At 41.1% G+C, this 15,345-nt stretch overlaps 1 protein-coding gene across 4 annotated transcripts in view; it reads left to right on the top strand.

Moving 5' to 3' along the window:
- LOC127437969 (CUGBP Elav-like family member 5) overlaps positions 1–15,345 on the top strand; it is a 322,934-nt gene that overhangs the window by 172,993 nt on the left and 134,596 nt on the right. For all 4 annotated transcript variants that reach the window (XM_051693154.1, XM_051693153.1, XM_051693152.1 and 1 more), the window contains exon 3: positions 8,340–8,388. In XM_051693154.1, coding sequence (XP_051549114.1) covers positions 8,340–8,388 — 49 coding nt within the window. The remainder of the gene's footprint in view (positions 1–8,339; positions 8,389–15,345) is intronic.

Here is a 15,345-nt window from a genome sequence, read left to right as displayed (position 1 = left end):
CGGGACGGGGTCCAAACAGAGGGTGAAAGCACGCCCCAACAGATAGTATCGGAGTGGACTGCCCACATGATGGCCAAACACTCCTTCTCTATCGTGCTGTACTTAGTCTCCCTCGGTGAGTTTTGCGACTAATATACAGCTCCTCCCCCTCCACCATCTGGGACAGTACCGCTCCCATCCCCCTGTCTGATGCATCTGTCTGCAATATAAAAGGGAGAGAGAAGTCAGGAGAGTGCAATAACAGGCTGCCGTAAAGTGCAGCTTTCAACTGCGTGAAAGTCTGCTGATACGGCTCTGTCCACTGGACCGGATATGGTGCCCCCTTTTTAGTAAAAACAGTCAGTGGGCTGGTGACGGCACAAACCTACGATAATAGCCTGTCAGCCCCAGGAACTGTATCACCTCCTTTTTGGTCTTAGGTCTTGGGCAGGCTGCAATCGCTGCAGTCTTATAAATTTGGGGCCACACCTGCCCATAACCCAAGTGGAAGCCCAGATACCATACTTCCACCTGCCCAATTGCACACTTCTTTGGGTTTGCCATGAGTCCCACCCTTCTCAACGACCTCAGGACAACCCTCAGATGCTGCAGGTGCCACTGCCAATCATTACTGTAAATAATGATGTTGTCGAGATAGGCAGCAGCATAAGCAGTGTGAGGTCTGAGGATTCGGTCCATAAGCCGCTGAAACGTAGCCAGGGCCCCGAACAAACCGAATGGAAGCATCACGAATTGGTGTAATCTGAACAGTGTGGAAAATGCAGTTTTTTCATGGGAAGAGATCTGCCAATATCCCTTCGTTAAATCCAGTGTCGAATAAAAGTGAGACGCACCTAACAGATCAAGCAGCTCATCAATTCGAGGCATCAGGTACGCATCAAATTTAGACACTGCATTGACTTTTCTATAAGCCAAACAGAACCGGACTGCACCGTTGTACTTCGGAACCAAAATCATCAGGCTGGCCCAGTAACTAGGGGATTCTTCTACTACCCCCATATCTAGCATGGCCTTTAATTCTTCCCGAACCACTTTTTTTTGGTGCTCAGGTAATTGGTAGGGATGACTACGTACCACTACCCCTGGGGTCATCTCAATACGGTGCTCAGTGAGATTCGTATGACCGGGATGAGGTGAGAACATGTCAGAGAATTCTCTTTGCAACCTGGCAACCTCCGTGATTTGGGATGTTCAGAAGTGGTCTCCACAAGTGACCAGGGTGACTCGATCTGTGACTTTTAAGTTCATCTCCAGTCCAAGCTCCTCCCTCTCTGGAACCATCATCACCAAAGTCACAGGGACCGCCTCTCTCCACGGTTTTAGGAGGTTGAGGTGGTAAATCTGACGTGCTCTGCCTCTATCCATTTGTTTCATCTCATAACCGATTTCCCCAACTCGCTGTGTGACCTCAAAGGGTCCTTGCCACTTGGCGAGTAATTTAGAGCTAGATGTGGGGAGCAATACAAGGACTTTTATCGCCTGGTGTAAATTCCCGTAGTCGAGTACCCCTATTATACAGCTGGCTTTGACATTCTTGAGCCTGGAGCAAGTTCTCCTGTGTTAATTACCTCAGTGTTTGGAGTTTTGCTCTCAGGTCATGAACGTATTGACTTTCATTTTTGCTGTTTGAAGGTCCCTCCACCCAATTTTCCTGTAGGACATCAAGCATGCCATGTGGTCAACACCCATACAATAATTCAAATGGGGAGAACCCCGTGGATGCTGGCGGGACCTCTCATACTGCAAATAATTGGGGCTCGAGCCACTTGTCCCAATTTCGAGCATCTTCATGCACAAACTTACGAATCATATTCTTTAGGGTCTGATTAAATCGTTTGACCAAGCCGTTCGTTTGGGGGTGTTAAACGCTAGTCCGAATCGATTTAATCCCCAATAATTCATACAGTTCACGTAGTGTATGTGACATAAACATAGTGATCAGTGAGGATTTCTTTCGGAATCCCCAGTCGGGAGATGATTCTGAAGAGTGCCTCCACAACACTTCGTGCTGAAATGTTCTGAATATCACGTTGCATAGTTCACCAGAACCAATACAAAGCGATTTCCATGTGCCGCCCACTCTAATGGCCCGACGAGTCCGTACCAATTCTTTTGAAGGGGACCTTGATTAATGGAAGGGATCGCAATGGCGCTCTTGGGGTGGCCAGCGGATTCACCAGCTGACATTCATGGCATGCCGCACACCAACTGCGAACATCCCCGTGAATGCCCGGCCAATAGAAATGGGCCATTATAATCTGACCCACAATCAGATTATATTGAGCCATCTGGAACAACATTTCTGAGACTTCCCCCTCCCTTACGTCCTCCTGATGTGGAGCTGACGTAGATGGCCCTGGCACTGCTTCCCCTGCCAGCAAATCACACACCACATACCGAAATGTTTTGTTGCAGGACCCATCCACACACATTCCCCTTAATAAATTTGTAAATGCCGGTCAATTTGTACCCAAGATTAGTAGATGGGAGAGGCGGGGACTAACCGCATCACTACAGGGTCATTTTGAATATCCCTGTGCACACACCTTACCTTCACCTGCCGGCTCATATCCAAAGCCTCGGATTGAACCAAACTTTGGTGAATGATTACAACCTGAATCCACCAAGACTTGGTATGTACCTCCCTTAAGGTATCACAGGTATCCGGTACGCTCCTGCTCGATCGGGGGCAGCCTGTGGCACATCAGGGTTACGGACCAATGTCTCCACCTCCATTGCGGGGCATCAGCCCTAGAAATGCCCAGTTTCCCCGCAGCTCCAGCAGACCGGCCCAGACTTCACACCCTGGCAGCAGATTCACCAGCCTGTGGGGAAGAGCAGAGAGGGTTAGGGAAGACCGGCAGGTTAAACGGCCCACGGGACCGGGGAACCGAGTTTGGGGTCAGAATTCCCTGTTTCTGGGGAATAGGAACAGGATGAGGGGAAGGAGGGGGAGGAAGGAGAGAAAAAGAGAGAGAGAGAGAGAGAGAGAGAGAGAGAAGAAGGGGGCTCGCCGGCCCCCGAATACGCCGCCATATGGTCCTCAACCAGCTGGACCACCCTGTCCAGTGACGCCGGTCGGTGGCACTGGACCGACTCAACTGTCCCTTTTGGTAACTGGACGATGAACTGCTCCAGTACCACCAGATCGAGTATCTCCTCGGCATCGTGATCTTCAGCCAGCAGCCACCTTCGGCAGGTGTCTGCGAACGGGCGGCAGAGCTTGCCAAGCATCAGCGAGCGGAAGTGTTGGCGTTGTTGCTCTGGGCTTCGGCCAACCCGTTGCAGGATAGCTTTCTTCAGATCTTCGTACACCAGGAGGTTGGATGCAGGTAGTTGATGGGCTGTGAGTTGGGCTTCCCCGGACAACAGTGGCATGAGGCTGGCCACCCACTGAGTGCTGGGCCAGTTCCATGCTCCCACCATCTGCTCTAAGAGCTCAAGGAATGCCTCCGGGTTGTCTTGAGGTCCCATCTTCGTCAGCGTGACGTGCGGTACGGCCATTAATTTTTGTGAAGTTATAAGCGAAAACATGGCATATAAGCAACACCAACATAAATGACAAGGACATATACTTAGCTATTACTTGCTATTTTTTTGATTGTGAGTAACAAATAGGCTGGTTGTATCTTAATTTACACTACTTTTCAGTATAACACACAAGGTTTGCTTTTCAGCAGGGCACACACACTCAGGTTGGTCTCTCTCTCTCTCCACTGGCAGTCTGGACTGCCCTCTTGTCCGTCTCCAGCTCTCACTGTAAAACAGAACAGCTGTTATAGATAATTTCCCACAGGTGTCAGTCCTTACTGTTCCTCTCTTGGCCTCACTCTCTACAGATGTCGCTCGGCCATGCACCATCACCACAGGTACACTTCTGATTTGTCTGCAAATTTCAAAACACTTGTTCAGAACAGGTCATCATGCCTTCAAGCATAGTAAAGTACAGCTTCAAAGCTTTTAAACGATACCTATTTTGTGTTGGTCAAGACTGTAGTTATACATTTTTTGACAATCATTTTTTTTTGTCACGATCCCCTCCAGCGGGCCCATCCGAGCTTGTATAATTGGTGTAAGATTGTGCATGTAAATGCGCTCAATTATTATATACCTATTATTTATAAATGCGCCTATAAATCCTGTAAATCGGTTGAATCTTTTTTTTTTTCTTTCCACCTGTGGACTTGGTAATGGTAGTAAAATGCTGTTAAGGGAAGTAAAGAAAGATTGGTCTATCAAAACACAGTCATATTGTGTTATTTCAAACAGACAGAGGCAGCACCCAAAACTGCATTAACCGGTGCACACGCGCAAGTGCAAGACAAAGCTACTGAACTCCGACCTTCAAAAGAATTATATCTTTTTTTCCCCCTCGCACAAAGACTTAGACCCTGCTAGTTATTATTTACGATGGATAAATTTATGGAATAATTTCTCAGAGGAAGGTTATTCGGTTCTTCAAGGTGAAAATGGATACGTTTAGCACTTAATGAATCTGGCCTGGCCCTCTTTCTCAATATATCAGCATATTATTAAGGCATTTTAAAATCCCATTATAGTGTTTCTCCTTGAACAAGTCATGCTTTTATGGGATTGGCCTGTCTTTAAAAGTGACCTTTTTCAGTTCGCCCCCTGCAATTGGACAGTAAAAGAAAATGCATTGAGGAGAAAGAGAAAATGTTGATCCTTGTGTTTCTCAAATATTTTTCTGGCCCTTGCATGGGGTAAAAGTTGCTGTGGTATAAAAAGGCTTAATTTCAGGATACAGATGGCTGGGGAGGCTGCAAAATGTGCTCTGCAAATTTGGGTAATCTTGTTGCAGATCTCTGCACAGCTCTTGGCCCTTTTTCATCCAAACTAGCCCTGCTGTGTTGCTATTAGCAGTTTTTTTTTTTTTTTGATCGATAGAAAGCTCCCATTGGATTATGATGCTGGGGAATGGATGTTATAGAGTGTAAAGTAGGCCTTAAGGACAGGATCTTACCCACCCACGTTTTTGGGTGAACTATCCCTTTAAAGGAAAAATGTGGTTTCAATACAAGCTAAGCTCAATCAAAAGCATTTGTGACATAAAAAAAATAAACAAAATTAGACTCACCCCTTCCTTTAAAAAAAGAAAATATATGAGGCATTCACAACGGAAGTAAACTGGGCCAATCTTTGGAGGGTTTATAGGCAGTTACCACATTTACATGCACTTAAGAAAATGGTTTATTCCAGGGTTTTTGAAGTAAACAGTATTCTGAAACGTCATGTAAACAAGAATGCTGAGTTACTTACGCCGTTTAAGAGATTAAGCAATGGGGTATAAAATGGCAAAGTCTTCTTCAGATACCATGTTTGTTATTTACACAAGCATTGTGGGGAAATTACATTGCTGTGTACGGTGTTTATACAGTGCATGTAAACGGGAACACTGCTTTCTCGCAATAAGCCATGTAAATGTGGTCAGAAATGTGAAGCTTATAATTTGATAAAAGCACTTAATTTCAACTCTTCTGTGTATTATTTGAACTGCAAAGTTGTTTAAATCGACGTTTTTGTGGCTGACTACTGTTCTAGGTTGATGAACTTTTACTAAGTTGTAAAATTGGATATGACTTTACTCCAAAAAGGTTAATAAGCGATTTTATCACACTAATATCATGTTAACACGCATATGGTTTATGTCTTGTGGCTATACTTTTGAAACAGTGAGTATTTAAATGTTTACGGATTGGCCCCATTCACTTCCATTCTAAGTGCCTCATTGTAACCCAGGTTTTTGCTTTTTTTAAAGAAAAGGAGGGATAAGTCAAAATAATGTTTTGTGGTATTACACATTATAACACAAATGCTATCGATTGAGCTTAACTTGTATTGAACCTGGAATATTCCTTTAGGCCGCTTTATAATATTGCTGTGTAATCAAATAGTCTGTGCTTACAGAACTCTGTTTAAAGTTCTACATTACATCCCCAGGTAGGCATAAATGGGGAGCATAGACAAACCCTTTGAACATCCTTTGATCCTGCAACAAAGTCCTTTGTATCCTTGAACGATGGACATAAGAAGAAAAACAAACAGAAAGGCATCTTTTTTTTTCTCTCAGTTTTGCTCAAGTTTGTCGAATACAAAACCAGCTTAGAAAACTTAAACCTTTACCGGAATAATCAGAAAAAATTAGTTGAGCAAAATACAGAGCACAAAAACTGTGATGACAGAGGATTCTAATCCAACATATGCCATTCTTATCAGGCTTTAGTAGATTACAGTGAGCCTTCTTTCTCTAGAATCCCTACTCTCCAGCCTAACGGCCAGGGATCAATAGGGCTGCATTGATCTCTCTCCCTCTCTCATGGCTGCCTCTACTTTAATTGTTGTTGCATTTCACTTTCTCTCTGCCACCACTGCTAGACACTGTAACCAATTGAGCACCGCAAAGCAAATAGAAAAAACACGCTTGTCAGACAGTATAAAGTCTCTTTAAAGCAATTCAGTTCACTCGGCGGCCATATTGGTAACGCCTCTGGGCAGGTGGTTTTTTTTATGTTGGAAATAGATGTTATGCTGCATTCAAGTGCCCCTTGGAACTTCGTTCTTATGAGCTTGGAAGTCGTAATTGCGGTGTCATGTGCATTCAAGTGATTATGGTTGGGGAAAAAATGGATACGTTGGCAATTTTCTACATTTCTCTCTCTCATTTTCACATACTGACAAACACAGGAAGCTTTTTTAGTGCTACTGCAATTAAATGAAGAGCAAAGTGTGTGTTCAGTGTGTAATGAATGCTTTATCTGTGTACTTTATTACTCTCATGCTGTCACAGAGATTGATGGTAAATGTAGAATTATCTCACATGCCTGTCTCTTAATAAAACAAATAAATTATTGTTTTCTGGCACAATTAATTGCAATTCTTAATCAACAGTACACAAAATCTTTAAATTGTAAATTATGGATTACATTGTAAGTAAATTGCAATTTCATATTTACAATTACAACTTATGGTCAATATCAATTTGCTTCCTCAAAAACCTTGAATTGACATGCCCCCAACTCACAAAGTCGGGGCTTAAAGCAATATTCTGGATTCAATACAAGTTAAACTCAATCGCCAGCATTTGTGGCATAATGTTGATTACCACAAAAATGTATTCCTACTTGTTCCTCCTTTTCTTAAAAAAAAAGAAAAAAAGAAAAATCTGTGTTACAGTGAGGCACTTACAATGGAAGTGAATGGGGCTAATCCATAACTAAATCCACTAAAAACTCACTGTTTTAAAAGTATAGTCACAAGACGTAAACAATATGTGTGTTAACATGATTTTAGGGTAATAAAATTGCTTACTGTTTCAAAGTAAAGTTATATCCAATTTTACAACTTCGTTGCAATGACGACATTGCACTGTAAACCCTAAAAACCTAAAACTACTGTAAAAATTCAGATTTAAACAACTTTACAATTTAAATAATACACAAGTTTCAACATAATAATTAATGTGAGTGCTTTATAAAATTATAAGCTTTACATTTCTGCCTTTAAACCCTCCAAAAACTGGCCCCATTCACTTCCATTGTAAGTGACTCACTGTAACCTCGATTTTAGCGGGTCTTTTTTTTTTTTTTTTTTTTTTTTTTAAGGAAAAGGAGGTACGCGACTAAATGAATATTTATGGTAATCAGCATTATGCAACAAATGCTGTCGATTAAGTTTAACTTGTATTGAACCTGGAATATTTCTTTAAAGAAATTTAACTGGTACTTACGACTTTTTGGTAGCGTTCATGTGCGCTCAACTCGTAAACACAATCACTCTGACATGAATTGCATGCACCATTAGTCAGGACAGATGGCATATTAAATTTTTCTAAGATGATGAATGATAGACGTACAGCCTGTTCAGTGTGTTGTATTGTTGAACTAAAACCTCCAAACTGATTTGTCAAGATTATAGTTCAGTAACACATTTCAAATAATAAAGTAAAAGAAATCTGACTACAACAGTATTATAAATCTTGCTTTTAACTCTGGTCCAGCTAATATTCATGCACATATTAGCTAAACAAACTCTATCAAAAAGGTGATTGGCTATATTAACTGAAGGGCGTGACTTCCATTCTTACAGCTGCTACAATTTCTTTGATTTATTTATTTACAAGTGGTCATTCTCTTCCTTATACTGTCTCTGGTACAAATCACTGCTGTTAGTATGTTTTGAGGGATGTCGAGTTTCCTACAAACTGCCATGCGGATCTTCAGAGGCTCAATAGTTTGAGTTTTCTAGCTTATTGTGGTGACAGCAGTTGTCTGTACCCGAACTAACCCCTTGTCTTGTCTCTGCTGTTTTCCTTCTTCCAGATGACTCGCCCCATCCAGGTGAAGCCAGCTGACAGCGAGAGCCGTGGAGGTAGTTATTTTTTCTCTGGACTTTTCGCACTCGTTTCATGTAGTGTATTTAAATGTACATGCACTTCAAAACTTGCTTCTCCTTTCCTTCACTCACCTGCCTCACAACTCTTTAGTTCTGTTCCAAAAACTGTCTACCTAAGCAGCTGCCTTCTAAGGGGCCATTCACATTGAACACGTTTTTTGTACATATGCGCTAGACGGATGATTTTGACCATTGCACAGCATCATGCTTTTTTTAAACGCAGAAACGAGTTCGTAAAAATTATTTCAAATAATATTTTATTAATACTTTTCTGCACTGATGAATAATATGTATATTTATGGACTTCTCTCACCTTATCCGCCATCTTGGATTTATTTTTTCTCTCTGAGCTCGCAGCAATGCATTCTCGGATTGCATTATTTCTGAAAAATGCAATGCTGTTTTAAAATGTGGCCAAAACGAGGTATCTTAGGAGGCAGCAAAATTAAGTTGTCTACCTTTTGGAATAGGATTTGCATTGGGAATACAACTTTGATCCCTTAAAAAGCTGCCTCCGTAGGAAGCTCACTAGGTTTTGGAACAGAACATCTTACTCTGACTCTCTCTTTCACCTTCACTCCATCTATCTGATGGATGTCCAGATTATTCATTTTAATTAAGGAGGCTGTTGTGCTTGTGAACGGAAGGGAAGTGGCTTCTGCTGCCCATCTAACCTTGTTCCCCTTGCCAAGCCCATTAACAACACACTGTAAATTAAAAAGTAATTAGCTTGGATATTGGAACGGTAGCACTGGGCCCCAACCCCCCAACTTGATTTTTGGTCAAACCGAGGGGCATATTGTAAATAAAAGGTGTAAGTGCCATAAGGAATGGATGTTGGAATGGTTGGAAGAGGATACACAACTTGCCTAACAATCAATTATATTGCAGGATACTTGCCAAGACCATTAACTAACCCTAAATTTAGTCTTCCATGGTCGTCTAGCTTGTGATCTGCAATTTACTCTAAATAGGTCTGCAGGTATATTGAGTTCACCCACATACCCATCTTACAGTGTAAGATTAATTAGACGTAAAATGTTGTAATGTAAGAGATTCTGCTTGTTAAAGAGGTGTTTTGCTGATGGCCAACTTTATGATTCTTGCCAATGGTGTAATCAGATTAATAATAGTATGTGTATAGGTCAATAACGAACATGAAATGACCCCTGTTCAAAAGTCTGCATACCCTTAGTTCTTAATACTGTGTATTGCCCCCTTTAGCATCAATGACAGCATGCAGTCTTTTGTAATAGTTGTCTATGAGGCCCCAAATTCTTGCAGGTGGTATAGCTGCCCATTCATCTTTGGTCGTCTTGCATGAACGGCACGTTTGAGATCTCCCCAGAGTGGCTTGATGATATTAAGGTCAGGAGACTGTGATGGCCACTCCAGAACCTTCACCTTTTTCTGCTGTAACCACTGGAGGGTCAACTTGGCCTTGTACTTAGGGTCATTGTCATGCTGGAAAGTCCAAGAGCGTCCCATGCACAGCTTTCATGCAGAAGAATGCAAATTGTCTGCCAGTATTTTCTGATAACATGCTGCATTCATCTTGCCATCAATTTTCACAAGATTCCCCGTGCCTTTAGAGCTCACACACCCCCAAAACATCAGTGAGCCACCACCATGCTTCACAGTGGGGATGGTATTCTTTTCACTATAGGCCTTGGTGACCCCTCTCCAAACATAGCGCTTATGGTTGTGACCATAAAGCTCTATTTTGGTCTCGTCATTCCAAATTACAGTGTGCCAGAAGCTGTGAGGCATGTCAAGGTGTTGTCGGGCATATTGTAACCAGGCTTTTTTGTGGCATTGGCACAATAAAGGCTTCTTTCTGGCAACTCGACCATGCAGCTCATTTTTGTTCAAGTATCGTCGTATCGTGCTCCTTGAAACAACCACACTGTCTGCTGTAACCACTGGATGGTCAACTTGGCTTTGTGCTTAGGGTCATTGTCATGCTGGAAAGTCTAAGAGCATCCCATGCACAGCTTTCGTGCAGAAGAATGCAAATTGTCTGCCAGTATTTTCTGATAACATACTGCATTCATCTTGCCATCAATTTTCACAAGATTCCCCGTGCCTTTAGAGCTCACACACCCCCAAAACATCAGTGAGCCACCACCATGCTTCACAGTGGGGATGGTATTCTTTTCACTATAGGCCTTGTTGACCCCTCTCCAAACATAGCGCTTATGGTTGTGACCATAAACCTCTATTTTGGTCTCGTCACTCCAAATTACAGTGTGCCAGAAGCTGTGAGGCGTGTCAAGGTGTTGTCGGGCATATTGTAACCGGGCTTTTTTGTGGCATTGGTGCAGTAAAGGCTTCTTTCTGGCAATTCGACCTTGCAGCTCATTTTTGTTCAAGTATCGTCATATTGTGCTTCTTGAAACAACCACACCGTCTTTTTCCAGAGCAGCCTGTATTTCTCCTGAGGTTACCTGTGGGTTTTTCTTTGTATCCCGAACAATTCTTCTGGCAGTTGTGGCTGAAATCTTTCTTGGTCTACCTGACCTTGGCTTGATATCAAGAGATCCCCGCATTTTCCACTTCTTAATAAGTGATTGAACAGTACTGACTGGCATTTTCAAGGCTTTGGATATCTTTTTATATCCTTTTCCATCTTTATAAAGTTCCATTACCTTGTTACGCAGGTCTTTTGACAGTTCTTTTCTGCTCCCCATGGCTCAGTATCTAGCCTGCTCAGTGCATCCATGTGAGAGCTAACAAACTCATTGACTATTTATACACAGGCACTAATTGCAATTTAAAAAGCCACAGGTGTGGGAAATTAACCTTTAATTGCCATTTAAACTTGTGTGTGTCACCTTGTGTGTCTGTAACAAGGCCAAACATTCAAGGGTATGTAAACTTATGATCAGGGCCATTTGGGTGACTTCTGTTATCATTATGATTTAAAAAGGAGCCAAACAATTATGTGATGATAAATGGCTTCACATGATCACTATCCTTAAATATAAAGTCATATTTTCAAAATCAATGCCAAAATGTCACAATTTCTGCCAGGGTATGCAAACATTTGAGCACAACTGTATATATATACATATACATATATATACATATACATATATATTTATATATATATATATATATATATATATATATATATATATATATATATATATATATATACATATCTATATCTATCTATCTATATATATATATATATATATATATATATATATATATATATATATTCCTTTCCTTTTCCTCCTTTTCAAAGGTCCTTTAAGTAGGACTAGGAATCTGTTTTTGCTTCTGATTCCTTTTAACAATTCTGGTTTCTTAACCAATCCATTAACAGATAGGGTTAGGTTTATTTTAGTATTTTTGAGACAATTTGGAAATACGAATTTGGAAAGAAATTATTCTTATTGTATGTTTGAGAACCATTATTGAAACCAAAAGTCATAAAAATTATTTGGTTCTGGTATTTAAAAAAAATGGAACTGGTTCTGATTAAGAACTGGTTGTCAGTTCCCAATCATACCTCTAAGAAGTAATGGCCTTCACAATGTTTCTTAAAATGTTCCCAATTTGGCCACCTGACAGCCAAGAACAATTTTCAAGGGAACAAGATAAACCTCCTGAGATGGATCAACAAAAGCCCAAGAAACCTTTGCTGACAATTTTCAGGCTGGCATATGTCAGAGCCCCACATCAAAATGGTCCTTCCCAGCAGTAGACAAGCAGGGCCTTTGTGGAGGAGATTGATGCCTCATAAAGCCCCATTGATTTTTGCAATTGTAGAGGTGTGTGTTCGCATTGACTATGACACTTAGCTGTCTTTGGACTTCCCTATAAGTGGCTGGCAATAGCGCTCCCTAGGCACCCGTTGGACTTCCTTGGGTCCCTTATTGCCTTCCTCTTGGTGACCATGCCGGAGATGGAGAGTGTGCTTAGGTCATGCCCAATAGTTGCACATCATTCTAAATGAACAGCTAAGAGTAGCACCCCAGGAGCAATCCAACACTGTTGTGACTTTAATGGTTACAAGGGATTTCTTTTCAACCCTAGACCAATCCTAGAGTGTCCTGCTTTGAAATACTTTGGCTGCATCTTTAAGCTGGAAAAAGCTGCCTTTGTAGGCAGTGTATAGCGGTAGGAAGCCATCTAGGCACGTCCAAATCCAAAATTTGCACAAGTTCTTGTCTAATAAGATCATATTGCGAATCATGGAATCCTCTGCGTTTGCAGATTAGGGCTGTGAACAGGCTGAGAAACTAAATTGGAATTTTTCACTTATATTACAATTATTATAATTATTTTATTGGAGCATTTCTTCTAATTATATTCGAAATTTAAAAACATTATTTCACTTAGGGGACAAAAGCTGCAAGATATTGATCACCAGATTTTTAAATCGACGTTGTCTCACAGCACTGCGTTATAAGCAAGGCTTCCATCCAACAATTTTTTGTCGCATTTTTTAAATTGTGCATAAGAAATCCTGAATGGAAACACTTGATATGCAAATAAACTCTCAAAATTCACTTAAAATTTAATGTGCTAACAGGAGGTAGATTTTCTACAGTTTTGCATTAATTAATATGCACATTAAGGTGATGGAAACAGTTTATTTGCAAAACATGTTTTGACCATTCATGTATGTGTTATGAGTGTGCGATAGCTTGATGTGACTGTCCCATCAAAAGGTCCAACCTTGGCACACAATTTTTCATGCATAGCCCTTGGCATTTGGAAGTGTTTAACCCACCGCTGGTCTTTTAAGTGGGTCCTCACAATCCGCCAGAACAGTTATGAGCACGTGTGGGTGCTCCCATGTATGCGGAGGCTGGCGGCGTATGGGCATCACATCCATTTCAGCTTTCATTATATCAGATATTACACTTATTCTGTGGTGTTTTCTGGCAGCATTTAATAAAACGAGGTACAATTGCTCCAATCCTGTGAATGAAACTCCCCCCGAAGCAAGGAGGTCATCCAGCTGCTCCATCAAGACAAAGCGGCTCCCTCAAGATAATGCTCATAATGTAGTGGATGGAAACGCGCAACAAATCATGTTTTATTTAGTCTAATTTTTAGAAATGCGGTTAATAAATTCGAAACATTTAGATGGAAACAGCTATAGTATACAATACCACAGACTCAAGCTTCAAAATATTGGCGGTGCCATAATGGTTTTCATTAATTACAGTTGCCTGTATGGTAATAATATCATACAACACCGCGGTAACGTATATGTCTGAGCCCAGTGCTGCAGTACTCTAAATGAAGTGCAACAGAATGAAACGGAAAGTTGGGACTTTGCTTTTCAAAACTGAACTCGACATAATGTTTTAAAATGCATTGCTAATGGCTAATGGCTGCCTGACACCAGCTGTCTTACTAGGTACCTTCATACACAAAATGGTGCCTGAGAAATCATTGACTAACTGAGTAGTGAGGCAGCAAGGTAGCTGCCTTAGCTTTCAGATGCAGTTTTTCCTGTTGCTGTTAGCAGTTAGCTTGCTTGAAAATGTGCTAATGCTACTTTTTCATCACAGGCATGTCATCCAGTTCCTAGGGTGGTTGAGGATCCATGCAAAAGGACTTAATTATATTTCTTTCTATATAGGCACCGGATGGACTCTGGTTGTTCCCTTGGGTTGTAGCATGTTGGCTGTTGGGACCCTTGGTGGCTTCAGTTCTAATTACTCTCGTAATCTCATTAACTGGATGAAAGGTCGCCACACCTGTTCAAAGAAATACAAAGGAAGAGACCTTCCAAACCTCAAGGAACCTTCTCCACAAGGGCTTTCTTGTCAGTGGTTATTAAGTCTACAGAGCTAATGTGATTAAATTGTCCTTCTCAATGCTTTGGTAAATCATTTCAATCTGCATGTAGTCGTGGATTAGAACAAATCTCCTGGTTGGGTCACTTGATTGACATGCTGCCTAGTTAAATTAATATTGTGATGGGCTATCATTAAAAGAACTGTACATCGCCTGATGAAAGGTTGCAACCTTGAATTTATGAGGATGCCTTAAGTGGTTGTAACCATTGTCAAGCGCTTGCAATTATCTTTGTGAATACATCTCAGGCTTTATCTGGACTGTATTGCAGTGGGGTTCAGAAGTGTACTGGTGAAAAGGTTTAATATAGTTTTTGATTAATTACAAATTAGATTAGCAGTGAAATGTTAGTGAACAGTTAAATGTGAAAAATGAACATGAATTTCAGAATTTCTAAGTGTCTGGTACTGGATGTACTTAAACTTGCATGGAAGCTAATAAATATGACCTTTTGTACAAATGAGTTAACATGGTCACCATCACAAATTTGCTTGGTCACCAGTGACCTAGAAATAGTGCAGAATTTGAAATATTTCTCATTTGTATTTTTATTATTTTTTATTCCATATTTTCTGTTAATTTCCAGGTTTAAACACATCAAATAATCACATTATTGGTTAGTGATAATGCTACGGCTGCTTTGTTGGAGAATTTGAAAGTCTTCTGCCTAAGTAAGTGTGTCCGTTCTGGGCAGGCAGAAGAGGGGGAGAGAGTTTGGAAAACAGAAATTAAAGTGTGTTTGATTGACAACTCCCTCAGTTCAAGCCAAGCCTTTTTTTATATTAGTCCTCATCTCCAGATAACAGCATGTTTGCCTTATTGAAACCTTTTCTATCCTTGCTCTGTTATGCAGCATGTGTCATTAGATAGAGCTTTGGGGACAGATTGTACACTCACATACACCCTCTCTCTTTCCATCCCTCTCTTGCTCTCCCCTGGTATCTCCGATATGAAACAGATTGATTTTGCTTCACTGGCAGGTCTGATGACTGGCACAGGCTTGATATAAAGGTGGCTATTGCTTTTTGAAGTGCTGTTCAATGCCTCTCAGATGCATTTGAGCCCTAACACAGGATAAATCAGCTTTAGTTCACTTTGCCCACCCTCTTG

The sequence above is a fragment of the Myxocyprinus asiaticus genome, chromosome 49, assembly GCF_019703515.2.
Source record: "Myxocyprinus asiaticus isolate MX2 ecotype Aquarium Trade chromosome 49, UBuf_Myxa_2, whole genome shotgun sequence".
Taxonomy (NCBI): Eukaryota; Metazoa; Chordata; class Actinopteri; order Cypriniformes; family Catostomidae; genus Myxocyprinus; species Myxocyprinus asiaticus.
Note: the sequence above shows the minus strand (reverse complement) of the source record. Positions and strands in the feature narration are given on the sequence as shown.